The following is a 27,923-nucleotide window of genomic DNA, read 5'->3' as shown; positions in this document are numbered from 1 at the left end:
CACAATGAAAGAAAGAATGTACCTGACAATGACCAACTATGCAGATATGTATTGATGTTTTTATTTTTTCCCAGTAATACTCATGATCAGTTCAGTTGTCACATGTTTAAAAATTCATCTTTTTAAAATAAATCAAAGGAACTCTGCTACATTTATGAATAAGTACATGATCAGTTCCAAAATAAAGATGACCCGGAAATGACTAGCTATATATAAAAAAACAACAACATATTTTCCTTTGAGTGAAAAAGGCCGGCTCAATAATCTATTCTATATTTATTCTTTATAAATGAACGCTCATGATTAATTGATCATATTACACCTGTTGGTTTCCTTCAGCTTTGGGGTGGCTACTCAAACTGTCCCGCACGCTAGGACGCGCGCGCTTCATCACCGCAGTCTTCCTGGGGGCCAAAACGATTGAGTAGCCGGGCTTGAGGCGGGGCAGCGCCAGCTTCAGCTTCAACGTCATTTGGGTGGAGTTGCTGAAAGAGGAGTTGAGGATGGGGTCGGTGTTGTGCAGCACCATTTTCTGATAGGCAATCTCGCAGCGGATAGCCTCGCGCTTGGTCTGCCTGTCGTCGTCGGCCAAACGCAGCAGCATCTTGTCCACGTCCGGCTGGGTGCGGCACGGCCCCCCGTTCCTCTTCACGGTGGCGGTGATGTAATCCAGGTCCATGCACTCTGAATAGACAGTCTTAATGGCCGGACGTTGAACCATCTTCTGCTGCCCACGACCTTTTACCCATTGTGCCGACACTGAAAGAGGAGGAGATTGGTTTCCGAAAGTGTCTTCAGATTCAGATGAAGTCAATTCCTCCGAGCTATCCGAATATGCGGGGTTTCTTTTCTTTTTTTCTTCTGACGGGTGGCTGTAGGGATAGTCGGCTAACAGGATGAAGAACTTACAGCTCAGCAGCTTGATGTTCAACTCGGGAGACGGCACTTTGGCAAAATGTCCTCCTGGTAGGAAATCCATCAAGTGCAACTCAGCGACGCCGGAAATGGTCTTGATCATCCTCTTCAAGCAGACCCTGATGAGGTCCCTGTTGGTGTGCAAATCGGAACAGTAGTTGTACACGCCGGTGTAGGTCTTATCGTGCACTGCGAACTGCAGGAAGACATTGGTGATCTTTTCAGGCACCATCAGCTCGGAGGGGTCTTTGGACCATTCTAGGAACTTCTGGTAGAGGCACAGCAAGTACTGGCTGAAGAGGGAGTACTCACCAGCGCTCCTGAGAAGCTGCCAGTAGGGACCTACCACTTTGCAGTAGATGATTGCGAGAACGCACACGATGCTCTGGATGACAGAATCACTGGCGTCAGCGACGACGCTCTCGAGGAGAACGTTGGGACAATTGTCATTGCGGAGCGCCAGCATGTCAGAGAAGAAGAGCGCCACCTCCTTGTGGTGGTGAATGAGACCTGCGGCGGCTTCAAAGTAGCTGGTGAATAGCGTCGACGGCTTCCTGAGTAGCTGCGAGGGGTTGTCCTTCTCATTGCAGAAGGCAACCCAGTGTTTCTTGTAGCCAAGCAAAGCTCCCTTATCAGGGTCCAGCATGTCTGTGGCCATTTGGATGTAACGGGAGGTGGCGCTCTCGGTGAAGTTGACCACGTTCTTAAAAAGAGGGTGCGCGTCCCGGCCCAGCTTCTCACCTCGCGACTGGGTGATCTCGCCCTCGAAGGCTATAATCTGCTGCTCCACCGTGTCGTGCACATCCACCAAGAAATTGGCGTTGTGGTGGAGGAAGACCACCGGGGGCGCCAACGAGACCTGGTTGCCGACCGAGTGAAGAGTTTTCTCAAACGCATCCATGGTGGGGTTCTCCTTGCACGTTAGCGCGTACTGATTCATGAGCAGGTCCCAGGAAATCCTCTTGCACTTTTTGGTTTGCCCACGATGTATACTCGACAGCTTCTTGACGGACAACATGGCCACGTCCAGGAGAGATGGCAATATTTCGTCTTTCTTTTTCGCCGCGGCTACGCTGGATGCTTCCCCATTGTTCTCTGCACCACTGCAGACTGACACTTGATTTCCGACGAATCGAACCGAAGAATTCTTCTCTGACTCGTTGCTGGGAGAGATTTCGTAGATCTCGTGTTCCTCTTTGATCACCATCTTTTCACAAGATGACTGTGGGCGCTTCTTGACAAAAGTTTTGTGGTGGTCTTTGGACGTCATCAGCTCAAACGGACTTTGAAGCAAATTCTCCATCACAAAGTTACGCCTGTGACTTCTCGTTTGACAATTGTAGTAGCACATCTTTAACCTTTTGATCTTCACCTTCAAGATTTTGTAAGCTTTTTGAATTTTGCCATCTTGGCAGTATTCCGGGTTGAAGTTCCTCAGCCAGGTGACCAAGTTGATGGGAGAAACTCTCTCCCTTGTCACAAAGTTGTTCAGTTCCAGGATCAAACCGTTTGTGACCTCAATGGACTGCGCCCGCTCAGAAAAGTCTTTCATCTTTAGAAGGTGGTCTCGTTCAACACCAATGCTGTCGCATATGGGGCCCACAAAGTTAAAATTGACATACGACTCCAGAAACGCCTCCCTGGCACTGCCCGTCAAGCTCAAGGTAGTGGCAATCCCTCTTTCTATCAAGCACCGAAAGTCCGCAGAATGGTAGGCAGGGAAAATCCTCTTCAGCCAGTCGACGACGGAGATCCATGCGAAGTTATTGTCCTCCCTCATGAGGCCACTTTGAATCAGTAGTCTATTTCTGCAAAGTTCTCTGTCCAGATCCAAGCCTTCCCCCGTCTGAGGGCCAACAAAGTCTGCCACCAGCTTCCAATAATAATCATCTCCTGAAAAACAGAAATATTAGCAAATTATACATACGTACACAGAAAGGGAAATATAGGTACAAATACCAATTTAAATGTGAGCTTTCTTTAAATAAATGTCTTTAGACTTACTCAAATTAGCTTCAGTTATAGCTGCTTTTCCACAAAGCGAGTAATTCCCCCCAGACGCCATTGCCAGCTGTTGTGGTAGACAAACAATGCATGTTAACTTCTCATCAATACACTCCGACCTATTCTTTATTATTGGTGTGTTTAAGTGTCACTGGGATTAGTAGGTAACGGCGATTATACACAAACAAAAAATCTGTAACGCTACACAAGTTAATGTAAAGTCACGTGCAAAGCTAACGTTAGCAATTACTGTTTGCATGAAAGACCGCTCATCCGCGGTAACATCGGCGCCGCTGTCGCTAAGAAAATTTAAAATACACAATAATAATGATAATTAAAACAAATTACAACAAAATGCAAATTCATTTTGAAACGTTAACTGTTTTACCACGAAATCTCCAGTCACTGCAAAGCGTGTTTGTGCTAGCCCGGAAGTATATACAACCCGATGATTGGACGAGTAATGAAAGTAGTTGAGCTTTTTACCAATCGTATGGCCGCTTTGTTGTTAGCATTTTAGCCCATAGATGTATATAGACTAGATACGCTGATGCGCCAAAGTAGACGTGTCTATGGGACGGCCACCTTGGATGTGGCAGCGTTACCAATCTAAGGTTATGTATGAACTTTATTGAAATTTTATTTTTAATTCTGTTAACACAGTCAACACAGTAAATCATGCTTCATGCAACAATTAGCAAATGGGGTGAAGGGAAGCTCGAGTAGGTAATAAAATTAAACACACCACTGTTCAAATGGCAGTTTTTGTGGTATGCAAAACCCCCCAAAATAAATTATTTTAAAAGGAATTAAAAAAACAAAACACACATTTTATCTACCTACATCCCGTAACCCATGACTCAAAATATGAATCACGTGTACATAATGAAAACAAAGTTGGTTGTTGTTGTTTTTTTCTTTAGGCGTGACCTACTAGCAACAACCAATAATATTGCAGCAATGAGCGTACTCCAGCCAATCATGTTATAGCAGGGCGTAATATCCTGCCGCAAACCTGTTGGGATGAAAGCAACAACACAACAACAGAAACAGCAAATTCGCTCGAACTGTGGATTTGTAGAATAAATTGAAAAGCTTTATCTTGCGAAATATAACGACGCTAGTTCAACGTTGGTTCACACCTAATAGAATGATGTCTTTTGTCGTCGTTATACCGCTCGGCGTTGTTGACTTCCTTAGCTAACAGCTAGCTGCAGTGACGACCTAGCTGCTCAATGGTGTTTTCGAAGTCAATTGTTCCCGAGTTGTTCTGACTTTTGCCCACATTTGGGTCTGACAGTGTTATAATACCATAACAAAGAGCTGCTAATGCGGACACGGCTTTCAGGTAATAGAACAACACAGGTAATTCAGTTTGTATATTTGAAAATGGTGTCTTTATCTCCGTGATGAGCAATGGATGATTCAGTCATAAATAGGAATGACACTTTGAATTAGCTCAAATTGGGTAGTACATGTAATATAACGATAATAAGACACAAACGCTTCACACATGTACACATGCAAATAAAACACTGGACAGTTTAAAATATACATCTGTAGGCAAGGGTGCAAACGTGTCACTAAGACAAATCCAGAACAGGAGGGTAGATAGAAAGGCTTGATGATATAAGTAACTTCTCACACATTGTTTTAAACAGTCCAAAGATTCGGCATTTTGTTGCATTTTGGATTTACAGCACGCGTGTTAGAGAAGATCGACTTGAGGATAATGCTTTTACCTCTCCTAAAATTAGATTTGTACCTCTTGGATGCAGTACTTCCATGAGCCTCACAAATCCAGTAATTTACCTTTCTAACTGTTTTTCAGATTATTTGTGTTCATCGGCTTATAAAGACAAGAAAGCATCCTGATGATGGCATCCACTGAAGGGACGGTTGAAGATGCCGGGGCATCCGTGTCCACCCAGGGAGATGATGCACCAAAGCCAGCAAAAGCCTCACTGAAAAGGAAAACCGCTAAGCCCAAAAATCAAAAGGCAAAAAAGAAAAAGACTAGCGTGAACAGGGCGGCCTGGCCCAGATACACGGTCCACGAGGGCGAGGACATGCTCCTCGTCATATCCAGCAGCACCTCGCGGGATGACGGCTCCGTCTGGGCCCACAAGAAGAAGAAGGGAAGAAAGAAAAAAGTTACCAGTAAAGGAAAGGGTGGAAAAAAGACTACAGCGAAGAAGGAAAAGAGAAAATCTATTATTCGTACGTCAGCTGTTGAGACAAAAGAGGAGGCAACACCGCCTGTGTTTGTGGCGGAGAAGCCAAAGGACCACAGATGGGGACAAAGTCTTCCCGAGGAGGTTCTGGTCAATATTTTTAAGATGGTGGTCACGCAAGATGGTGCCGTCCCCTTTCTGTGCAGGTAATATTCAACCAGTGTTATAAATAACTAAAAAATGATATGAAATTTGAAATGTGACTACCTCCATGTTTTTTGAGGCAAATGAAATTTAATAGTTGAAAACTCAAAAAAGAATACATTTTAACACACAAAATACCTTTTTATTGCCAGTGGATTTCATTCTTTATGCTGAAAAAAAGAAGAAGGAAAACATAGCCAACAGTAAACCTCTACTCTAATTCAAAATGATGCTAACTTTTTTACACATTTCGTTAAATTTTTACATTTGAGTGAGAATTTTCTGTTATTAGGATACAATTTTGTCTTCTTCTTTTTTTTGAACACTCTTGACTTTTGTATTGATGTTGGCCTAATTACCAAAGTTAAAAAGGATGCGTTTCCTCCCAATGCTAGGGTGGCAAGAGTGTGCCGCCTGTGGAACGCCGCCGCCGCTACTCCTGTCCTGTGGCGGAAAGTCTCCGTCGGTCACTGCTGGATCGCGCCGGGCAAAAGTCAGCTGCCAAAAACACAGAGTCGGATTAAAGACACGTTAGACTGGCTGGCGCAGGACAGGTATGGTACTCCATGTTGCTATTTAGATTCGCTGTGTAAATGTCCTGTGTAAATATAGCCTTTTATTTTTTTTAAGATTCTCTCAGCTGCGGGATTTCTCCCTCCATCACTGGACCAAAAATGTGGACCACGCAGTAGACGTAAGTCAGCAGGTTTATTCACAAAATCTGCTTTCTAAAGTTTGTTGCATAGTTACACTTTAAGCTATTGATTTATTATTAAAAATAAATAAATCTACTGGCAGGTGGTGTCACAGTTCTGCCCTCACTTGAGAGCCCTCACGCTCTCCTACTGTACCGGCTTGACGGGGGCGGCCTTCCAGAGCCTGGGCCTGCACAGCAGATCGCTGCAAAGTTTAAATCTACAGTACACGGAGGTGAGCCGATGACCGCGGCTTGTGCTGTAAGATGCCATTACAAAAATGGCATAAAAAGCCTGCTAGAACTTCAGATTTTTACATTCGCCAGATTAAATGGTGGCAGACTTTCACTATGTATGAGTTTGAATGTACCTTATTACGAGGGTGTGCACACTTTTGCAACCACATCTCTGTTTTTACTTTTGAGATTTTTCCGATGTAAATAATGTGCCTTAGTTCAAAAAAGGTTGTGAGACACTAGTTTAAGATGCATACCGATTCGATTTTACACAACCGAGTGCATAAAAAAAAGACACATTTCTGTCAAATAACTTCAATAAAGTACATTTAAGAAGTGTTTGTGTTGCTGTAGTTTCAGGTGGAAGGTCTTCTCACTTACCTTGAAAGTCACGGCGCTCAGATCCGGCAGATTTGGTTCACCCACGGACTGAAGTACGACCGACTCCTCGCCGCCATCTCTGTAAGGAGCCACAAGTCTCGCAAATGTGGTGGAAGCAAAGCTTTAATACCGCGCTTCTGTTTTCAGAGGGGATGCTGTCCCGATTTGGAGTTGCTGGAGGTTAACAAAAAACTGGACAGTAAAGACGGCGAACTGCCCGTTTGCGTCCAAGCGTTACAGATGGCTTGCCCCAAACTTAAGGTAGAGGATGGTAAATATCAGAAGTGGGGGATTCGAGTCATATTACTTGACTCAAGTCAGGCTTAACTTGTCATTTGGTGACTGTGAAGTGGCTAATGTAATATATGTCGTGTGCCTGGAGATGGTGCTGTGGATTGTCCCTGAGGGACATAAACTGTATGAATCCACTTGCTTGACGTTTGATTTTGCCACAGTCATTTGGGACTTGCTAATACTTGAAGTTTAAGACCTGAGAATTTATTATGACATGTACATGTGTGACTCACTCTCACCTCTGGTAAATATTTTATTACGGCTTACTGATTTTCGTCCATTCAAAAAAAAAAAAACAACTCCATTGTACTTGTCATCAGACCTTCCGGATGCTGAACGTCCGCCCGCTGCACAAGAGCATGCGTAACGGTGCCGAATTGTCTCCTGGATTTCCTTTGCTGGAGGAATTGTGTATCGCCACCACGTCGTACTCCTACATGACCGACAAATACTTAGGAGACATACTCTTTGGCTCCCCCCGGCTGCGAGTCCTGGACCTGCGAGGCTGCTCACGTGTCACGTCTGCGGGTCTGACAGCGTTACCCTGTCTTGGTAAAGGGGCCATTTTTACTTTAATGTCTTGTTTTGCGGTTTGAAATTAAAGTTAGGGTTTCAGAATAAAGTTTTAAGACGGAGTTAGGGTTTCAGAAGACGGTTACCGTTTAAAAATAGTGTTAGGGCTTCAAGCCAGTGGGAAATTAACCAAATTTTAACAAACAAAATATTGATCAAAATTCAAACATATGTTTTTACAATTTAGTCATTTAGCAACTCATTTAAATTTGACCTTAAGTACCCTTACCCATGGGCAGTATTTTATTTTGAAATGGCTTGGTCAGAACCAACAAAAAGCCAAAAAATGGTCACAATAACGCCTAGGGGTTAAAAAGTTTGAAATGTGCCTACTTTGTGTCTGGCAGAGCTGGAGTGCCTCTTCTGGGGTCAGTATTTCAGCAGACACTTGGGCACATCCCAAAAGGAAGGCCTCCATGCTGTGATGCAGAAGTGGAGTCACACGCTGCGGCAGCTGGACGTGGCCAATCAGCTTTTCTCTGAGGAGGACCTGGAGGTGGCCATGTGTCACCTGGCCCGGGCCAACGACGCCGACACACTGCGGTCGCTCAACCTTAGCGGGACCAGAATCACGCCAGCTGCTCTGAGGTACCAGGAACCACTTCTTTGTTTACCTTTAGAACCAGTGATTCCCAACCACTGTGCCATGAGAGACCATTACACAATTCAATGAAATGATTCCATTTGACTGTCGACGTTTATATGAATCAAGAGTAAAACCTGTACCCTGGGTTGGGAAACACTGTTATATACCACAATGACTGATTGTATTTCCATCTTTCCTGTGGTTTTGCAGGCCTGTCATAAGACAAATGACAGCACTCGACTACCTCAACCTGTCCTCCTGTCGGTATCTTCCCAGAGGGCTGAAGAGGATTTACCGCGGACAGGAGGACATTCGCCAGTTGCTGGACAAGTTGGAGTAGAGCTAAAACCATGAGATACGATTGCTTCAATAATATTCCTGAAGTTTTTTGAGACCGCAGTGAAGCCTGGATTCACACTTTGTGTTCTGTCATTCATAGACAAAGTTTTTTTCCCCCATTGATTATTGGAAATAAATGTTTACAGTTTCATATTACCTTTGTTTGGTTCCTTTAATACGACACAGGTGATATTTGAGTTATAATCATGACACTAAATGTTTTTAGTCATTCATATATGAAGCACGTTCATTTTTTTCCCTTTTAGGTGCTTAATAAGCTAAAAGCTAAATTATCAAGCTTTTTGGAGTATCGCTTATCTAATGTTTACCTTTGACATGTACTCTAAATGCTTAATTTTAGGTGGAAAACCTGTTCACTGAGCAAATTAGAGTTTCAGAAAGCCAAATCCTACTGAAATAAAACAGTGTTTACATTCCTGTTTATTAGGTCACATTTTTTTAATAACAGTACAGAAAAATGGGTTATATGATCTTGACTTAAACTAAATAGGATTTAAAAATCATGTATTTATTTCAGTAGACCTAGCGCAACAATTTCCTGGCATATCAGTATGAAACATGAAAAACTAAGATTAAATCTTCTTGAGTGAAAAAAGTAGTGCTTACCTAATGCCATTTAAGCTTTACAACAAAGCACAAAAAACCTGAAAACAATTACTCACTTTTTGATCAAGGGGAGTAAACTTAGTCCAGTGAGGGGATCTATTATGCACCTCTGGAGCAGCTGGAAATAGGTGAGGTTCTCTTGTGTGTTGGGATCAAAAAAGCCCTTGGTGTCATCATCAGAGTCGGACAGAATCTGGTTCATTTCCTCGTCAAAGTAGCCTCTTTGGTAAGCCACCTGCACAGGAACTCTGTGGCTGTATACTGGGTCAATGATGCCTCCTGTGGCAATTTGAGCTTCCAGGAGACGAATTCCATGATCTTTGACAATCAAGTCTTTCTTCAGGGCCTGGAACAGAGATATTGTTTTTTCGGTGTAAGGGTCTCTGTATCCCGTGACAGCTCGTTCTGCTGACAGCAGTTTCTTTTGCCACTCATTGCCAACAATTCTCTGAGCCACAGCTTCCTCCACTGAAAGTTTCTTGTTGTTGACTGGGTCGATAACAAATCCGGTGGCAGCTTGGGCCTCTAGGAGCACAAGAGACGTTCCAGGAGTCAGCAGGCCTCTGGACTTGGCTTCGTGGATGCTCAGGGTCTCTTTGGTGGACTGCAAGTACACACCTGCTATGCAGTTGGTCCCTTCTAGATACCTACGGACAGAGTCCATTTCACTTATTTCCTTTACTGTGATTGTTCCTGTGTTGAGATCTTTGAAGAGGTCTTCATTGATGATTTTGGATTCGAGCAACTCTGTAGCACTGACATCCTTCCTAATACCATGAAAGCTTCCAGTGTCTGTGACTGTGGTGGTGACGGTGGTCTTTGTTGTGGTGCTGTCAACGATTGTTTTTGGTACGTGACATGTGATGACTGACGATGTGGTTGCAGTGGTGGTGTGCTGCTGAATGATCATCAAGATCATCTCCAAAAAGCGTTCAATCGTGATAGCACCAGACTTGTACTGTTGCACAAGCTCTCGCCTCTTTTCCTCAGTGACGTATCTGGAGTAGAGCAGATCCCACAGTGACACCGTGGTTCCCTGATACTTCCCGCCTGCTCTGGTGGTAGTTGTAGATTTAAGGATAAGTTTTGTGGCTTCGTCAACAAAGAAGTAGAACTCCCCTTTCTTCACGATAACCAACAGGCTAAGTCCAGTGATGGGATCTGTGATACATCTCTCAATCAGTTGGAGATAGGTGAGGTTCTCTTGTGTGTTGGGATCAAAAAAGCCCTTGGTGTCATCATCAGAGTCGGACAGAATCTGGTTCATTTCCTCGTCAAAGTAGCCTCTTTGGTAAGCCACCTGCACAGGAACTCTGTGGCTGTATACTGGGTCAATGATGCCTCCTGTGGCAATTTGAGCTTCCAGGAGACGAATTCCATGATCTTTGAAAATCAAGTCTTTCTTCAGGGCCTGGAACAGAGATATTGTTTTTTCGGTGTAAGGGTCTCTGTATCCCGTGACAGCTCGTTCTGCTGACAGCAGTTTCTTTTGCCACTCATTGCCAACAATTCTCTGAGCCACAGCTTCCTCCACTGAAAGTTTCTTGTTGTTGACTGGGTCGATAACAAATCCGGTGGCAGCTTGGGCCTCTAGGAGCACAAGAGACGTTCCAGGAGTCAGCAGGCCTCTGGACTTGGCTTCGTGGATGCTCAGGGTCTCTTTGGTGGACTGCAAGTACACACCTGCTATGCAGTTGGTCCCTTCTAGATACCTACGGACAGAGTCCATTTCACTTATTTCCTTTACTGTGATTGTTCCTGTGTTGAGATCTTTGAAGAGGTCTTCATTGATGATTTTGGATTCGAGCAACTCTGTAGCACTGACATCCTTCCTAATACCATGAAAGCTTCCAGTGTCTGTGACTGTGGTGGTGACGGTGGTCTTTGTTGTGGTGCTGTCAACGATTGTTTTTGGTACTTGACATGTGATGACTGACGATGTGGTTGCAGTGGTGGTGTGCTGCTGAATGATCATCAAGATCATCTCCAAAAAGCGTTCAATCGTGATAGCACCAGACTTGTACTGTTGCACAAGCTCTCGCCTCTTTTCCTCAGTGACGTATCTGGAGTAGAGCAGATCCCACAGTGACACCGTGGTTCCCTGATACTTCCCGCCTGCTCTGGTGGTAGTTGTAGATTTAAGGATAAGTTTTGTGGCTTCGTCAACAAAGAAGTAGAACTCCCCTTTCTTCACGATAACCAACAGGCTAAGTCCAGTGATGGGATCTGTGATACATCTCTCAATCAGTTGGAGATAGGTGAGGTTCTCTTGTGTGTTGGGATCAAAAAAGCCCTTGGTGTCATCATCAGAGTCGGACAGAATCTGGTTCATTTCCTCGTCAAAGTAGCCTCTTTGGTAAGCCACCTGCACAGGAACTCTGTGGCTGTATACTGGGTCAATGATGCCTCCTGTGGCAATTTGAGCTTCCAGGAGACGAATTCCATGATCTTTGACAATCAAGTCTTTCTTCAGGGCCTGGAACAGAGATATTGTTTTTTCGGTGTAAGGGTCTCTGTATCCCGTGACAGCTCGTTCTGCTGACAGCAGTTTCTTTTGCCACTCATTGCCAACAATTCTCTGAGCCACAGCTTCCTCCACTGAAAGTTTCTTGTTGTTGACTGGGTCGATAACAAATCCCGTGGCAGCTTGGGCCTCTAGGAGCACAAGAGACGTTCCAGGAGTCAGCAGGCCTCTGGACTTGGCTTCGTGGATGCTCAGGGTCTCTTTGGTGGACTGCAAGTACACACCTGCTATGCAGTTGGTCCCTTCTAGATACCTACGGACAGAGTCCATTTCACTTATTTCCTTTACTGTGATTGTTCCTGTGTTGAGATCTTTGAAGAGGTCTTCATTGATGATTTTGGATTCGAGCAACTCTGTAGCACTGACATCCTTCCTAATACCATGAAAGCTTCCAGTGTCTGTGACTGTGGTGGTGACGGTGGTCTTTGTGGTGGTGCTGTCAATGTTTGTTTTTGGTACTTGACATGTGATGACTGACGATGTGGTTGCAGTGGTGGTGTGCTGCTGAATGAATATCAAGATCATCTCCAAAAAGCGTTCAATCGTGATAGCACCAGACTTGTACTGTTGCACAAGCTCTCGCCTCTTTTCCTCAGTGACGTATCTGGAGTAGAGCAGATCCCACAGTGACACCGTGGTTCCCTGATACTTCCCACCTGCTCTGGTGGTAGTTGTAGATTTAAGGATAAGTTTTGTGGCTTCGTCAACAAAGAAGTAGAACTCCCCTTTCTTCACGATAACCAACAGGCTAAGTCCAGTGATTGGATCTGTGATACATCTCTCAATCAGTTGGAGATAGGTGAGGTTCTCTTGTGTGTTGGGATCAAAAAAGCCCTTGGTGTCATCATCAGAGTCGGACAGAATCTGGTTCATTTCCTCGTCAAAGTAGCCTCTTTGGTAAGCCACCTGCACAGGAACTCTGTGGCTGTATACTGGGTCAATGATGCCTCCTGTGGCAATTTGAGCTTCCAGGAGACGAATTCCATGATCTTTGACAATCAAGTCTTTCTTCAGGGCCTGGAACAGAGATATTGTTTTTTCGGTGTAAGGGTCTTTGTATCCCGTGACAGCTCGTTCTGCTGACAGCAGTTTCTTTTGCCACTCATTGCCAACAATTCTCTGAGCCACAGCTTCCTCCACTGAAAGTTTCTTGTTGTTGACTGGGTCGATGACAAATCCGGTGGCAGCTTGGGCCTCTAGGAGCACAAGAGACGTTCCAGGAGTCAGCAGGCCTCTGGACTTGGCTTCATGGATGCTCAGGGTCTCTTTGGTGGACTGCAAGTACACACCTGCTATGCAGTTGGTCCCTTCTAGATACCTACGGACAGAGTCCATTTCACTTATTTCCTTTACTGTGATTGTTCCTGTGTTGAGATCTTTGAAGAGGTCTTCATTGATGATTTTGGATTCGAGCAACTCTGTAGCACTGACATCCTTCCTAATACCATGAAAGCTTCCAGTGTCTGTGACTGTGGTGGTGACGGTGGTCTTTGTGGTGGTGCTGTCAATGTTTGTTTTTGGTACTTGACATGTGATGACTGACGATGTGGTTGCAGTGGTGGTGTGCTGCTGAATGAATATCAAGATAATCTCCAAAAAGCGTTCAATCGTGATAGCACCAGACTTGTACTGTTGCACAAGCTCTCGCCTCTTTTCCTCAGTGACGTATCTGGAGTAGAGCAGATCCCACAGTGACACCGTGGTTCCCTGATACTTCCCGCCTGCTCTGGTGGTAGTTGTAGATTTAAGGATAAGTTTTGTGGCTTCGTCAACAAAGAAGTAGAACTCCCCTTTCTTTACGATAACCAACAGGCTAAGTCCAGTGATGGGATCTGTGATACATCTCTCAATCAGTTGGAGATAGGTGAGGTTCTCTTGTGTGTTGGGATCAAAAAAGCCCTTGGTGTCATCATCAGAGTCGGACAGAATCTGGTTCATTTCCTCGTCAAAGTAGCCTCTTTGGTAAGCCACCTGCACAGGAACTCTGTGGCTGTATACTGGGTCAATGATGCCTCCTGTGGCAATTTGAGCTTCCAGGAGACGAATTCCATGATCTTTGACAATCAAGTCTTTCTTCAGGGCCTGGAACAGAGATATTGTTTTTTCGGTGTAAGGGTCTCTGTATCCCGTGACAGCTCGTTCTGCTGACAGCAGTTTCTTTTGCCACTCATTGCCAACAATTCTCTGAGCCACAGCTTCCTCCACTGAAAGTTTCTTGTTGTTGACTGGGTCGATAACAAATCCGGTGGCAGCTTGGGCCTCTAGGAGCACAAGAGACGTTCCAGGAGTCAGCAGGCCTCTGGACTTGGCTTCATGGATGCTCAGGGTCTCTTTGGTGGACTGCAAGTACACACCTGCTATGCAGTTGGTCCCTTCTAGATACCTACGGACAGAGTCCATTTCACTTATTTCCTTTACTGTGATTGTTCCTGTGTTGAGATCTTTGAAGAGGTCTTCATTGATGATTTTGGATTCGAGCAACTCTGTAGCACTGACATCCTTCCTAATACCATGAAAGCTTCCAGTGTCTGTGACTGTGGTGGTGACGGTGGTCTTTGTGGTGGTGCTGTCAATGTTTGTTTTTGGTACTTGACATGTGATGACTGACGATGTGGTTGCAGTGGTGGTGTGCTGCTGAATGAATATCAAGATCATCTCCAAAAAGCGTTCAATCGTGATAGCACCAGACTTGTACTGTTGCACAAGCTCTCGCCTCTTTTCCTCAGTGACGTATCTGGAGTAGAGCAAATCCCACAACGACACTGTGGTTCCCTGATACTTCCCGCCTGCTCTGGTGGTAGTTGTTGATTTAAATATAAGTTTTGTTGCCTCGTCAACAAAAAAGTAGAACTCCCCTTTCTTCACAATGGGGAGTAAGTTAAGACCTGTGTTTGGCTCAGTGACACACCTCTCTATGAGTTGGAGATAAGTGAGGTTCTCTTGTGTGTTAGGATCAAAAAAGCCCTTGGTGTCATCATCTGGGTCAGACAGAATCTGGTTCATTTCTTCATCAAAGTAACCTCTCTGGTAAGCCACCTGCACAGGCACTCTGTGACTGTATACTGGATCTATTATGCCTCCTGTGGCAATTTGAGCCTCAAGAAGACGAATTCCATGATCCTTGACTATGAGATCCTTAATCAAAGCTTGGAATAAAGAAATTATTTCACCAGTGTAAGGGTCAATGTATCCTGTGACAGCTCGCTCTGCTGAGAGCAGCTTCTTTTTCCACTCGCAGCTGACTACTTTCTGAGCCACAGCTTCAGCCACTGAAAGCCTTTTGTTGTTGACCGGGTCGATGACAAAGCCAGTGGCAGCTTGAGCCTCTAGAAGTATAAGAGACGTCCCAGGAGTCAGCAAGCCTCTGGACTTTGCTTCATAGATGCTCATAATCTCCTTTGTAGACTCAACTCTGACACCGGCTATGCTGTTTGTCGCACCAAGATACTTTTGGACGGATTCCATTTTGTTAACATGGTCTACAGTCACTTCCCCTTGTACGATCTGTGTGAAAAGCTCCTTTGAGATTATCTTTGACTCATAGAGCTGACTTGCTGAGACCTGCTTCCTCAGTCCTTTGAACTTTCTTTCTTTGGAAGACACCTCTGTAATGATGACTGTGAGTATTTCAATCAACTCTTCAACAGTTATGGTGCCGGTCTGGTATTGTTGTATGAGCTGCTCTCTCTTCTTCTGTGATATGTATTCAGACAGCAACAATTCCCACAAGGTCACATCTTTGCTTTGGAATTTACCCACATGCATTGCAACTGTTTTGTTTTTAAACTCAAGCTCTATTTGTCCCTTTGTGTGAAAAACATTTGTTCTATCCTCCTGCAGTGGTATAAGAAGCAGTCCCGTTTTAGGATCTATTTCACATCTCTTCATCAGCTCAAGATAGGAGAGTTTTTCCTTTGTGTTGGGGTCAAAGTATCCCTTTGCATTTTCAGGAGGGTTCAGCAGAAGGATTTTTAGTTGGTCATCCAGAAGTCCTCTTTTGACTGCAACATTAACAGGCAGCCTGAGACTTATGTTTGGGTCTACAATTCCACCTGTTGCTATTTGTGCCTGAAGAAGACGAATGGCATCACTTCTTTCAACCAGCTGCTCATTCATAGCCTCAAACAATGATATTGTTGTGTCGGTATAGGGGTCTTTATATCCAGTAACGGCTCGCTCGGCCAACAGAAGCTGTTCACACACATCTGTCCCAATGACCTCCTCTTTAACAGCCTCGTCTACCCTGAAGAACTTGTTTGTGAGAGGGTCAATAACCCATCCTGTAGAAGCCTGTGCTTCGAGGAGTAAATATGCAATGCCATCGGTCAACATCCCTTCTGTTTTTGCACCATATATGCTCAGGACTGTTTGCGATGGATACACTTTAATCCCAGCAATGCTCCTTGATCCATTCAGGTATTGTTGCACGCGCTCATCTCTGGTGGCTTCTGCCAAAGTCACTTTGTCTTCCATCACCTGGTTAAATGTGTCAATGTCGATAATGCCACAGTCGAGCAATTGTTTGGTTGAGACAAGCTTTCTCAGGCCCATTGTCATTTTGGGCGCTTTACTCTTCTCCAGTTTTTCAATGGCAGATACTAATATGGTGATGATAGTGTGTGTGGTGACCTTTCTTGCTCTGAAATTTTCCAGCAGTTCATGTCGCTGTTCTTCAGTGAAGTAGCCAGAGTGGATCAAGTCCCAGAGAGAAATTGATTTTCCTGCATAGCGTCCTAACGTTATGCTCACCGCTGTCTCTTCAAACACTTTCTTTATTTCACTGTCAGTGTACAGGCTCACGTTTGTTTTTGAGGTTTTTGGTGTGCTAGTCATTGGTAAGAAGAACAGTCCCGTTTCTTTATCTTTTACACACCTACCCAACATTTCCATGTATGTCAGATTCTCTTTGGTGTTAGGGTAAAAAAAACCTTTTGTGTCATCACTTGGGTTCAACAGAATTTGATTCAGTTCTTCATCAAAATATCCTTTCTTGTAGGCTACGTCAAGTGGTAAGTGAAGACACTTCAAGGGATCAATGATACCACCTGTCGCAATTTGGGCCTCGAGTAAACGTATACCATGCCCCTTTACAATGAGATCCTTTTTCAAGGCTTGGAAAAGAGAGATCTTTTGGCCCGTGTACGGATCAGTGTAACCAGTGACGGCCCTCTCTGCAGACAGAAGCTTTTCATACATCTGAGGACCAATTAACATTTCCCGTAGCGCTTGTTCCACGGTGAGCTTTTTGTTTGCCAGTGGATCGACAATGAACCCCGTGGCTGCCTGTGCTTCTAGGAGGCAAAGAGCTGTGCCTGGTGTCAGGATGCCAGTTTCCTGTGCTTCGTAGATGCTCAGCTTCTGATTGGAGGGCTGCAGTATCACACCGGCGACGCAGCTCTTTCCTTGCAGATAGGCTCTCACGCTGTCCATTTGCAATACATCATTACTCTTTAATGTTCCATCAATCAAGTTACAGTAGGTTTTTTCATCCACTATTTGAAGCTCCAGAAGATCCACGATGGAAACCTCCCCCCTGAGGGCTCGGAAGCGAAGGTCTGCTTGCTGTTTTATCTCCTTGCTCTCAATGATGACTAAAATTGACTCAATGATTTCCTCAATTGTGAGTCTCCTTGACTTGAAGAGTTTGAAGAACTCCTGTCGCTTTTCCTCTGACAAATACTCTGAATTGATGAGGTCCCAAAGAGTGGCGTGCTTGCCCTTGAAGCGGCCATACCGTACAGAAACAACTGTTCTTCTGAACAGTTCCTTCATGGCGTCATCTATGTTGATTTTGTGACTTTTGCCTTTGAGTGGCAGGAGACAGAGTCCCGTACTGGGATCTGTGACACATCTGGCCATGAGCTGCAAGTAGGTGAGGTTCTCATGTGTGTTGGGGTCAAAAAACCCTTTAGTGTCATCACTGGGGTCACTCAGGATTTCGTTCATCTCCTCATTGAAGTACCCACGCTTGTAGGCCACTTGGACAGGAATACGATGGCTGTTAACCGGGTCGATGATGCCACCAGTGGCAATTTGTGCCTCCAGGAGTCGAATACCGTGATCCTTTACGATGAGGTCTTTTTGCATGGCTTGGAACAGAGAGATTGTGGTCCCGTAGTACGGGTCCTTGTAACCTGTCACCGCCTTCTCTGCACAGCGCAGCTTTTGGCATAAATCTGGCCCAACAATCTTGGCTTTGACTGCATCGTCCACGGAAAACTTTCTATTTCCAATAGGATCAATGATGAATCCTGTTGCCGCCTGTGCCTCAAGTAAAACCAGAGCTGTTCCTGGCATCAGTTTGCCTTTATGTCTAGCTTGGTAGATGGTCAGGATCTGGGAGTCTGGCAGAAGAACACCTGCAATGCTGTTTTTCCCTTGGAGGTACACATGTAGGTTTTGATCTTCGATCACTTCCTTAACAGACTTCTTCCCTTTCTTTAGATCATCCAGGACCTCCTCGCTGATGATGTCAGCCTCAACCAGCTGTTTGGCTGTGACCGTTTCTCTGATGCCTTCAAAGATGACCTTGGTCGTTCTGACAGATGTCTCAATGATTTCTAGAACTGTTGTGACAATCATCTCGATAGTGAGCCTCCTCTCCCGGTATTTCCGTATAATGTCTTTCCTCTGCTCTTTATCAAAGTATTCTGACATGAGCAACTCCCACAGAGATACTGTCATTCCCATGTACTTGCCACATGTCACTTTCACCTTCTTCTGTTTGAAGGCCATCTTAGTTTGGTAGTCAATGAAGGTGAAGTTCATTTCATCGAATTTGTCTCGAAGAGGGAGGAGGCAGAGTCCGGTGGCAGGATCTGTGACACACCTTTCTATCAGCTGAAGATACGTTAGATTCTGCTCTGTGTTTGGGTCAAAGAATCCCTTTGTGTCATCTCCTGAATCTTCAAGTATGGCTTTCATTTCTTGGTCGAAATAGCCTCTTTTGTAGGCCACCTCGGTAGGAAGTCTGTGGCTGTGGATAGGGTCAATGATTCCCCCTGTGGCAATTTGCGCTTCCAGTAGGCGGATCCCATGGTCCTTCAAAATGAGATCTTTGGAAAGAGCTTGAAAGAGGGAAATGATTTCTTCGGTGTACGGGTCTTTGTATCCAGTCACAGCTCGTTCGGCGGAGCGCAGCTTGGCGTAATATTCAGGGCCAATGAGCTTGTTTTTCACAGCCTCGTCCACAGTCAACTTTTTGTTTTCTACGGGATCAATCAAGAATCCGGTTGCGGCCTGCGCCTCCAGCAGAACTAGCGCTGTCCCAGGCATCAGTATGCGGTGCTTCATGGCTTCATAGATGCTCAGTCTCTGATTGGATGAGAGTATCGCAATGCCCGCGATGCTGCCTTTGCCCTGAAGGTATTCCTTCACGTTCTCATCCAGCATCACTTGCTGGGTTGTGGTCTTCCCTTTCTGCAGGTTATCATAGATTTCTTTGTCAATGATTTTGGATTCAAAGAGTTCTGCGGAGGAAATTCCTCGTCTCAACCCCTTGAAAGTGATGAAGATGGGGAGAAGAAGCAGGCCTGTGTCAGGATCCACGATACACTTCTCCACCAGCGATTGATAGTTGATGTGCTGTTGTGTGCTAGGATCGTAGAACACCTTTAACTCGGACATCTGGTCATCCAACAGACCTTTTTCGTAGTAGCCTTTCTGGATGGCTGACTCAACTGGAACGTTTGTCTTCTCAATTGGATCAAACAGGCCATGCGTGGCGATTTGCGCTTGAAGTAGTCTCAAGCCGTAATCTCTGGGTACTAAATCTTTCCTCATGGCTTGGAACACAGAGATGGTTTGGTTAGTGTAAGGGTCCATGTAACCAGTGACGGCCTTCTCCGCAAAGAGGAGCTTCTCCCTCAACTCCGGTCCAACGAGTTCCACTTTGACGGCTTCCGTGACCGGAAGTACTTTGTTCATCACGGGGTCTACGATGCCTACTGTGGCAGCCTGCGCTTCCAACAGGGCCAACGCGGTTCCAGGTTTAAGGAGACGCTTCTTCATGGCTTCGTATATGCTGACCTTCTGCTTAGACTTCTCCAGGTAGACACCCGCCACAGGTCCATGGGTGTTGGGGTGGCCATTTTTCTTCTTCTCATTTGGATCAGCGGGCTCCATCTTGGCCTAGTGTAGCTGTGAAATGAAACGTCAGATAGAATGAATTGTCTGAAGGAGCGATTCTCAACATACACAATTACCAAAGTATTTACTGTTTTTCATTGGATTGGTTTATATTTAAGGCCTAGAAGTGTGTTTTTTTTCTCTTCCAAATATCTATGTACTGTAATTATGACTTTCACAAAAAATTCTGGTTACATTGCCATCATAGACTGAGGACCCCCTGCACAGTAAAATATTTAACATGCATTATTTGCTGTACTTGCCTTTTATTTGGAAAATAACATTTGATAGGTATGTGTCTGAAACTTTATTACTTGGGAGTATCCGTATCTTTACATGTATTCATACACATCTGTATGATACTGTATTAAAAAACATATATGACACTATAATTGTTTTTTTCCACTTGAGTTCAACCTTGGTGGAGGTCTGTGGTTAACATTCTAGTAATTTACTGCCATTACGGTATATTAATAAAACAACAACTGTAAGACATTCTCCTCAGTACTGCATTGGAATTGACTTATTCAGCATTTTTTGACATTTATTGCTTCCGTTCAATCAACATTGTGCTGCTCCTTCTGTTGTATGTGCCACGGCCACCTGGGGGCAGTATAATACAGACATACTGTACATGGAGCGGGTCACAGCTTCTCAGAATGTTGCAGTAGTTGTGCTCTGCAGAGGATAACGACGATATGCCTGTGGCTATATTTAAATAATCTTTTTACATGTGTGACTATGTGTGTGTGTGTTAAATACAAAACATGCAGTTCTCTTTGTATTATGCTTAGTTTGACAGTAATCCTTTAGCTAGGGGATTGCAATAAAATAAGAATTGTTCTTTTTTTAATTAAAAAAAAAAAAGGAAAAAAGGAGTAGTTCCCTATCAGCAAAACTGCAGCTTATAGTGTATATATAAAGGCATACCCAATTAGTTGAGTTTCGTTTTGAGTGTTGGCAGCCTTGCCTCTGATGTGACCTTCCAAAATCCAAAATTCCAGCGAAGGTTTATGGCACAATCGCTGCCCCTGCAGAGATAAGGCCTTCATTTTATCATTCAGTTAATCATTTTCCCATTAAGCCGTGTGTGACCCGGATCACAATACGGAATAAGTCGGTTGAAGACACAATTAAGAGCTCACAATTGACATTTTAATGCAAATGCCAGTCAAGTACTCGATCCTCGAACAGTCGCAAATGCAAAAAATGGCGGCCGTCACTCGTTCATCGTCATCCCGCTTGGACCCAAGGTGTGAATTTTTTGCGCCTGGGTGCCGCTCGGTGACATCATCACAATGAGAACCTACAGGCCCGACTGGCCGCGAGTCTGCACACAAAACACAAGCGAGTCGTGTTTGCGCAACAGCAGCTTGCAGGTGCCCAGTGCGTGCTCGCACACACCCACACACTTTCGTGAACGTTTTGAAAGCTGGCGTTATGTAGATTTGCTCCCATCAAACACAAAGGTTCCGCAATTGAGATTTCGCTTTCACATTAGACAGTAAAAAATCTTTTACAACTGCTGCACTTTTGTATGGCACCAATAAAATTCAACTCCAATAAACTTCTAACATATAATAAAAAAAAAGTTTACACCAAACATTAAAATGTACAAGTATTCATGTAAAGTGTAGGTGTGGTTCTTGTTTGGCATTTATATAAGTAAACTACTTTGAATATTCATGTAATTATTGCATAATAGCAGCTGTCATTGACAACATCGCAGTTCACCACCTGAAAAGTGAAAAGATTACAAAATAAAAGTACTTTGATGGCCTTGTTACTTGTAAACTTTTGAGGACCTTTCCAGAGCTGGAAAAGGAAAAATGAGTCAAATCTCCAGTTCACCTATCGTAGGAAATGTGATTAGACAAAAGGTGAAGTATTTTTTGTCCAATTACATTTTTAGTGATATTTTTACTTAAGTGGAGAATGTGATTCCAAATGTACTTTTACATTTTACTTTGACTGTTCGGTGAGTACAATGATGGAAAATCCCAAATAAAAGTGAGTTTTAAAGTACCACTGATTGTCACACCCACTTAAGTGGAGCGAAACTCTTTCTGCGCATTTTGACCCATCCCCTGAGGGGAGTGGTGAGCAGCAGCAGGAGCCGTGCTCGGGAATCATTTGGTGATTACATCACATTTTATTAAAGAAATTCAATAACACGTTTTTCAGATAATCGATACTGATACCAAGTACCCATACCACTAGTACTTTTAATGCATAAAATCCCCCCCCCCACCCCGAAAAAAAAATGACAGATATAATCAAATATATAAACGCAACACTTTTGTTTTTGCTCCCATTTTTTTATGAGATGAACTCAAAGATCTAAAACTTCTTCCACATACACAATATCACCATTTCCCCCAAATGTCAAACCAGTCAAAATCTGTCACGGTGAGCCCTTCTCCTTTGCCGAGATTATCCATCCCACCTCACAGGTGTGTCATATCAAGATGCTGATTAGTGCACAGGTTACCTAATGTGTACCTTATAAAATAAAAAGCCACTGAGAGAAGCCACAGTTTTGCTACATTTTCTGGGTTTTGTGGGGAGTTCCCAGACCCCCACAAATAAAACAAAATTGCACCTACAACCCTAGTATAGAGTATCAGTGAACTTTAATACTTCCCTCCACTCTTAATGCCAAACATCATACAATCAATGTGTTAAAAAAAAAGAAAAGAAACAATACCCAACTGCTAAAGCCAATTTCATTGTGATTTACGGAGATTTCCTTCCATAGTACTAATTGTCATGTTGCCTTCCTGTCATTGTGAATTACGAGTGTCGTGCAGCCGAGCGAAAAATTTGTCTGGGAGCCACCGAGGATGCTTGTCGATTGTCCCGTCGATCAAAAGTCAACAGCCTCCAAGCTAAAAAGTTGTACTACATTTAAAAAAAAAAATAATTAAGCAGTCAGTGGGAGTATTTATTCCGTCATAGTTTCTGTCGCGCTCTTACCTTGTGTCACCAAGTCAATGTCTCAACTTGTGAGTCGTAATAAGGTAAGAGTGATATTTGTATGGGTGAAAGGCGACCGGGGGAGGAATGTTTGCTTTCCTCTCTCTCTCTCTCTCTCTCTTCTTTTTTTTTTTTTTTTTAATCAGAAAGGGTGTTGTCTCACCAAGCAGGATACTGGCAATTCACTATCAGCACCAGAAAGTTAAAACATGATGTAAAACTGCTGATTCCAGTCATACAACACATTCCACTTTCCATTCGGTCTGAACGGAGACATTAAAGACAGGACAGGATAAGGCAATAAAAGATCTTACTTCTTGCAGAGTGGAGTCCAACTTCCTCAGCAGCCGATGTCATCTGCCGTGCTCACAAAATCTCTTCAGACGTCTTGCGGGGCGGCCGATTTAAGGCGAGTACAGCCCCCCCCCCCCCCAACCCATTCGCTTTGGAGGAACGTCCTCCCCCCGGGGAGGACCTCGGGGCTGTCTCGACCAGGAGACCGAGCCTGCAGGATGCAAAGGATTCCTTTGACGCGCCTCCATTGTGTTGTAAGACGATAAGAGCAGGTGCGCTTTGAAATGACTGCCAGCGGAAGACAACATTTCATGTGTCATACAGATCTGGAGATGTCTGGTAAACGGTTTACCTTCCAGCTGTTCTTCTACTGCAGTGATTCCTGACCACTGCGCTGCCACTCAACATGACTAAACCAGGGGCGTAGCTAGAAATTATTCAGTGGGGTGGCCAGGGTGACAAAACATCTCACCAAACACACTTTACCCAACAAAAAAGACAAATTTGACTGCGGCTTATGACTTATACTGCCCCCAAGTTGCCAATGTGTGAGCAGCACAATGGGGTATATACCACGGAGGAGGCGGGACTTCCGACTTCCTGGTTTTCACACATCAGTTTTGTTTCCGTTTCCTGTTTGCGACGTGTGGGCCGTGTCCCAGTTCTTGCGCTTCCGCCTTTGTGCCTCTCGGTTGCGCGTTCCTGTCGACGGGTGCGAGAGTGTAGTTGTGTCTGTCTCAGTTGTCTGAAGCATTTCAGAGAGTTGAGACATCGGCGGGAGCGCGCGGTCGGGGGGCGCGAGTGTTGGAACGCGGCCATCAGTGACCGGAAACGACGCTGATGTATGAAACCCGGAAGTCCGTGGCATCTATTCCATATCCATTGAAGCAGAAAAAAAAAAAAAGTATGAACAAATGTTGAATTATTTTCCGTGTGTAGTTCAATACTATTGATTGCTTTTCCTTAAAAAAAAATACATTTAAAAAAACATTGGTTATCTGAATTTTTTCTGCCAATCAATTTCAGTTAGGCCCTATTGTCCACTAGTTCAGTATTCTTTATCCTCTGCACACAAAAAAAAGACACATTTTACTGCGGCTTACTGAGTGACCTCCTCCACATTTGTCTGTTATACTGCCCCCAAGTGGCCAATGTGTGTACATCAAGAGGAGCAGCACAATATCCATTGAAGCAGAAAACATTTTGTCAAAAAATTTTGAATTCTTTTCAGTATGTAGTTTGATACCATAGATTGCTTTTCCTTTAAAAATATAATAATAAATCATCGGCTATCTGAAAAAATTTCTGCCGAATACTGGAATTAACCAACGTTATTTACTCACTACCAACATCTTTGCCAGTGACGCAAAGTGACGGGCATAATAATGAAATTTGTAAGTAAATTGAAACAAAATTGTCATTATGTCAAAATAATTCCGTAATCTGATATTGCCGTGTGTCTTGGTCCAAAAGTCGGGCAACCTAGTTTTACTGCATAGCGCAGCGGAGACGCGAAATCTTATCTCTTATGAGTAATCACACACACACACACACACACACATACACGTACATACATGACACAAAGCAGTCTTACGCATGCACAATTAAAAATGAGTAAAACGCCCCCAAGGAAGACATTACTCAGACAATAAAGCATGTTGGAACGCTAACGACTTTCAATGACGAGTGCTTTTACTAGCCCGTCGTCACGTAAACATGCACGGAAATTCCATTGCATCACCAACGAGTAGGAATATTAGTGCAGGTGTCTCATTCCGATCAGATAAGCAGCAATTGTTGTTTTTGCACTGCTCAGCACCTCCATTGAGTTGATATGGAGTTAAACAATGTGAGGACCTCATTTTTATGGCCGACATTTTTAGTTGGCAAGATAAGAAGAGGTGAAAGTGCAAAAAATTGTTAGTAGTCCATCAGACTCGGAGAGAATGCAGTACCACTCCAGTCCTGTAGGTGGCAATCATTACAAAATGCCCTGGGAGGGTTTGGTTTAACCCACCAAAAATCTTCCAAAAAAAAGACTGCTAAAAATTCAAGATATGCTTCCTAAGAAACATGTGTGGAAATGGGGGGGTGGGGGGGAATCAGCTTCCCTTTGGGCCAGAAAGTGGTTCCGTTCCTTCCAGATGACGTCATCCCGTTCAATCGATGCAGTTGTCTCTTCGACGAACAACCGTTTGAGATTTGGACTCGCAAGCCGTCGTGTCAGATTTACCTCACGATGAAGTCATGTTGCTACAAAGGAGAAGGAGTGGGACTCACCGGCACTTTTTTATTTATTTTAAAGGTCACTTGTTTAACCGGGAACAGGTCCAAACAAAGCACGGATGATCCTGCTTGAATCACAGCCAACATATTTGTAACAATAAAAAAAAAACATTAAAAGATTACCACAAATCTACAATATTAACATTTAAAGGACGGCCGACAGATTTTTTTTTTTGCCTGTGGGCTTTTTCGGCTACGCAATGCGGCCGTGTTGACTAATTGTTGCTTTACACATAAAATGTGGCAGTTGTGAAAGAGCACGGGCAGAAACACGCTTCTTAGAATTTTTTTTTCTTTCTGTGCCAACATACAAAAGGGTTGTGTGGCTCCTGTTGTTTTTTTTTACCCTTCTGTGGTAGATGGCCTAAATGCTTCTTTGAATATCGTCAGTTATATTTTCACACAAAAAAATGGCAGAATGTTGGCCACAAATTGGCTACATAGTTCAACAGATCATTCAATTGTAACCCTGAAATAAAATTATTAATAGGCTATTAGGCTACATTGGCTACATTTGGTGCAGTTTTTCACGTTTTCTGAAAAGGCCATTATTGTAGGAAGCTGACGATATTGCATGTTGTTGACCCCTGCCCTAAAGGATTCCCACTCCCAACCTTCCCCAGCCAGGAATGTTAGCAGCGGTGTTCCCATTGTCCACTGTTGTCAGCACCACACCCAGTTCACAAGTGTGTGGAATCCTGCAACAAAAAAAAAGAAACCGCAAAAGCTTACCCCACTCACTTATCAGGCCGTCAGACGCACATCAACGTCGAAAGCCTGGAGGCGTGGAAGGCCGACTGCTCGCCTACACGTTCCGCCGCAACACAAGGTGACGTAGCTTTAAGCGCATGCCATCACGCCGGGCAGGTTTTCAATCAATGTGCAATCACAGGCGCACCCGGTTTAACAGGGGGAAAAAAAGAAGCCTATTTGACAGACTTGTTTGCTTATCGGCGCTTGTCGAGACATGTTGACTCAGAAGGGGCAAATGTTAAACATTATTAAGAAACACAAATGTGTCTCGTTTTTCCAAAGAAGCTCAGTCAATACAGTCAACGAGAGTGGCACTCAGGAATGAATATACCTCTGCCAAGGCCAAACAATCTCTATTTGGACCGATACCTGCTTCCTGCATAGCCTGCGCCAGGTGTCAAATCCAGGTCCAGGAAGTAAAAACCCTGCCACAGTTTTGCTTTAGCCACAGGTGCTAGCATCTGTAGCTAAAGACAAACGGACAGGTGCCAAATCCAGGTCCAGGAAGTAAAAACCCTGCCACAGTTTGGCTTTAGCCACAGGTGCTAGCATCTGTAGCTAAAGACAAACTGACAGGTGCCAAATCCAGGTCCAGGAAGTAAAAACCCTGCCACAGTTTGGCTTTAGCCACAGGTCCTAGCATCTGTAGCTAAAGACAAACTGACAGGTGCCAAATCCAGGTCCAGGAAGTAAAAAACCTGCCACAATTTGGCTTTAGCCACAGGTGCTAGCATATGTAGCTAAAGACAAACGGACAGGTGCCAAATGCAGGTCCAGGAAGTAAAAAACCTGCCACAGTTTTGCTTTAGCCAGAGGTGCTAGCATATGTAGCTAAAGACAAACGGACAGGTGCCAAATCCAGGTCCAGGAAGTAAAAACCCTGCCACAGTTTTGCTTTAGCCACAGGTGCTAGCATCTGTAGCTAAAGACAAACTGGCAGGTGTCAAATCCAGGTCCAGGAAGTAAAAACCCTGCCACAGTTTGGCTCTAGCCACAGGTGCTAGCATCTGTAGCTAAAGACAAACGGACAGGTGTCAAATCCAGGTCCAGGAAGTAAAAAACCCTGCCACAGTCTGGCTTTAGCCGCCAGGTGCTAGCATCTGTAGCTAAAGACAAACTGGCAGATGTCAAATCCAGGTCCAGGAAGTAAAAACCCTGCCACAGTTTGGCTCTAGCCACAGGTGCTAGCATCTGTAGCTAAAGACAAACGGACAGGTGTCAAATCCAGGTCCAGGAAGTAAAAAACCCTGCCACAGTCTGGCTTTAGCCGCCAGGTGCTAGCATCTGTAGCTAAAGACAAACTGGCAGGTGTCAATTCCGGGCCCAGGAAGTAAAAACCCTGCCACAGTCTGGCTTTAGCCGCCAAGTGCTAGCATCTGTAGCTAAAGACAAACTGGCAGGTGTCAAATCGAGGTCCAGGAAGTAAAAACCCTGCCACAGTCTGGCTTTAGCCACCAAGTGCTAGCATCTGTAGCTAAAGACAAACTGGTAGGAATTTTATTTTCTGCACTTGGATTTGATACGTCTGGTCCTTGCCGTTACGATTCATGTGCTATTCATTGGGAAATGAAGAAAACCTTCCTGGATACTCACCAGAGTCAAGATCTTGAAGCCCCTTTCACCCTGGCTTTATCTCTGGCCTCAATGCAGGATGGTGTTTTCCAGCTTTTGACACAACAGAGGTGACAGAGGGTCCACCACCAGAGTGTGAAGTTTCACACCTGCACTTGTCACTGTCCCGAGACACTGATGTCTAATTACAGTAGGTCATCGGTTTTGTTCCCCTGAGTTGGCAGACTGTTCATCTAGAACAGGGTTCACCAATTCCCGGTCCTCGAGGTCCAGAGGTCCTTCCTGCAGGTTTGAGATGTTTCCGCCCACTAGCACACCTGATTCATATAATCAGCTCATCAGCATGCCTGATAACGATCCCGA

General features: G+C 44.4%; 3 protein-coding genes and 1 long non-coding RNA gene across 8 annotated transcripts; 1 reads left to right on the top strand and 3 right to left on the bottom strand.

Annotated features, from left to right (window-relative positions):
* Window positions 1–39: 39 nt before the first annotated feature.
* Window positions 40–5,675, bottom strand: LOC144037128 (uncharacterized). Of its 4 annotated transcripts, XM_077548313.1 has the most exons (4): window positions 3,170–3,209; window positions 2,920–2,986; window positions 910–2,808; window positions 40–759 (listed from the first exon to the last, which is right to left on the bottom strand). In XM_077548313.1, exons 1-4 carry the CDS (start codon window positions 3,176–3,178, stop codon window positions 317–319), a joined length of 2,418 nt encoding a protein of 805 aa, XP_077404439.1. In that variant the 5' UTR covers window positions 3,179–3,209; the 3' UTR covers window positions 40–316. The 4 variants fall into 4 exon arrangements, with proteins under 4 accessions (XP_077404439.1, XP_077404438.1, XP_077404437.1 ...); XM_077548312.1 differs by lacking the exon at window positions 3,170–3,209 and adding an exon at window positions 5,657–5,675 and having other exon boundaries at window positions 40–2,808; XM_077548311.1 differs by lacking the exon at window positions 3,170–3,209 and adding an exon at window positions 3,308–3,401 and having other exon boundaries at window positions 40–2,808.
* Window positions 3,904–8,557, top strand: fbxl6 (F-box and leucine-rich repeat protein 6). Its single transcript, XM_077548314.1, has 10 exons — window positions 3,904–4,267; window positions 4,751–5,299; window positions 5,693–5,851; window positions 5,928–5,991; window positions 6,096–6,227; window positions 6,583–6,690; window positions 6,757–6,870; window positions 7,224–7,455; window positions 7,824–8,064; window positions 8,273–8,557. The coding sequence occupies exons 2-10, from the start codon at window positions 4,794–4,796 to the stop codon at window positions 8,400–8,402; spliced, it is 1,686 nt and encodes a 561-aa protein (XP_077404440.1). The 5' UTR covers window positions 3,904–4,267; window positions 4,751–4,793; the 3' UTR covers window positions 8,403–8,557.
* On the bottom strand, window positions 7,139–23,027 carry eppk1 (epiplakin 1). Of its 2 annotated transcripts, XM_077548307.1 has the most exons (5): window positions 22,970–23,027; window positions 20,610–20,710; window positions 9,085–19,691; window positions 7,810–8,115; window positions 7,139–7,451 (listed from the first exon to the last, which is right to left on the bottom strand). In XM_077548307.1, exons 3-4 carry the CDS (start codon window positions 19,674–19,676, stop codon window positions 8,046–8,048), a joined length of 10,662 nt encoding a protein of 3,553 aa, XP_077404433.1. In that variant the 5' UTR covers window positions 19,677–19,691; window positions 20,610–20,710; window positions 22,970–23,027; the 3' UTR covers window positions 7,139–7,451; window positions 7,810–8,045. The 2 variants fall into 2 exon arrangements, with proteins under 2 accessions (XP_077404433.1, XP_077404434.1); XM_077548308.1 differs by lacking the exons at window positions 7,139–7,451; window positions 7,810–8,115 and having other exon boundaries at window positions 8,825–19,691.
* A 2,478-nt stretch (window positions 23,028–25,505) lies between these two features.
* LOC144037130 (uncharacterized) lies at window positions 25,506–27,825 on the bottom strand. The gene is made up of 2 exons (XR_013288823.1): window positions 27,582–27,825; window positions 25,506–25,933 (listed from the first exon to the last, which is right to left on the bottom strand). It is a non-coding gene; the product is annotated as an uncharacterized LOC144037130 (long non-coding RNA).
* Window positions 27,826–27,923: the final 98 nt, after the last annotated feature.

This window comes from Vanacampus margaritifer, chromosome 17 (assembly GCF_051991255.1).
Source record: "Vanacampus margaritifer isolate UIUO_Vmar chromosome 17, RoL_Vmar_1.0, whole genome shotgun sequence".
Taxonomy (NCBI): domain Eukaryota; kingdom Metazoa; phylum Chordata; class Actinopteri; order Syngnathiformes; family Syngnathidae; genus Vanacampus; species Vanacampus margaritifer.
The sequence above is the reverse complement of the archived record's forward strand: the minus strand, read 5'-3'. Positions and strand labels throughout refer to the sequence as shown.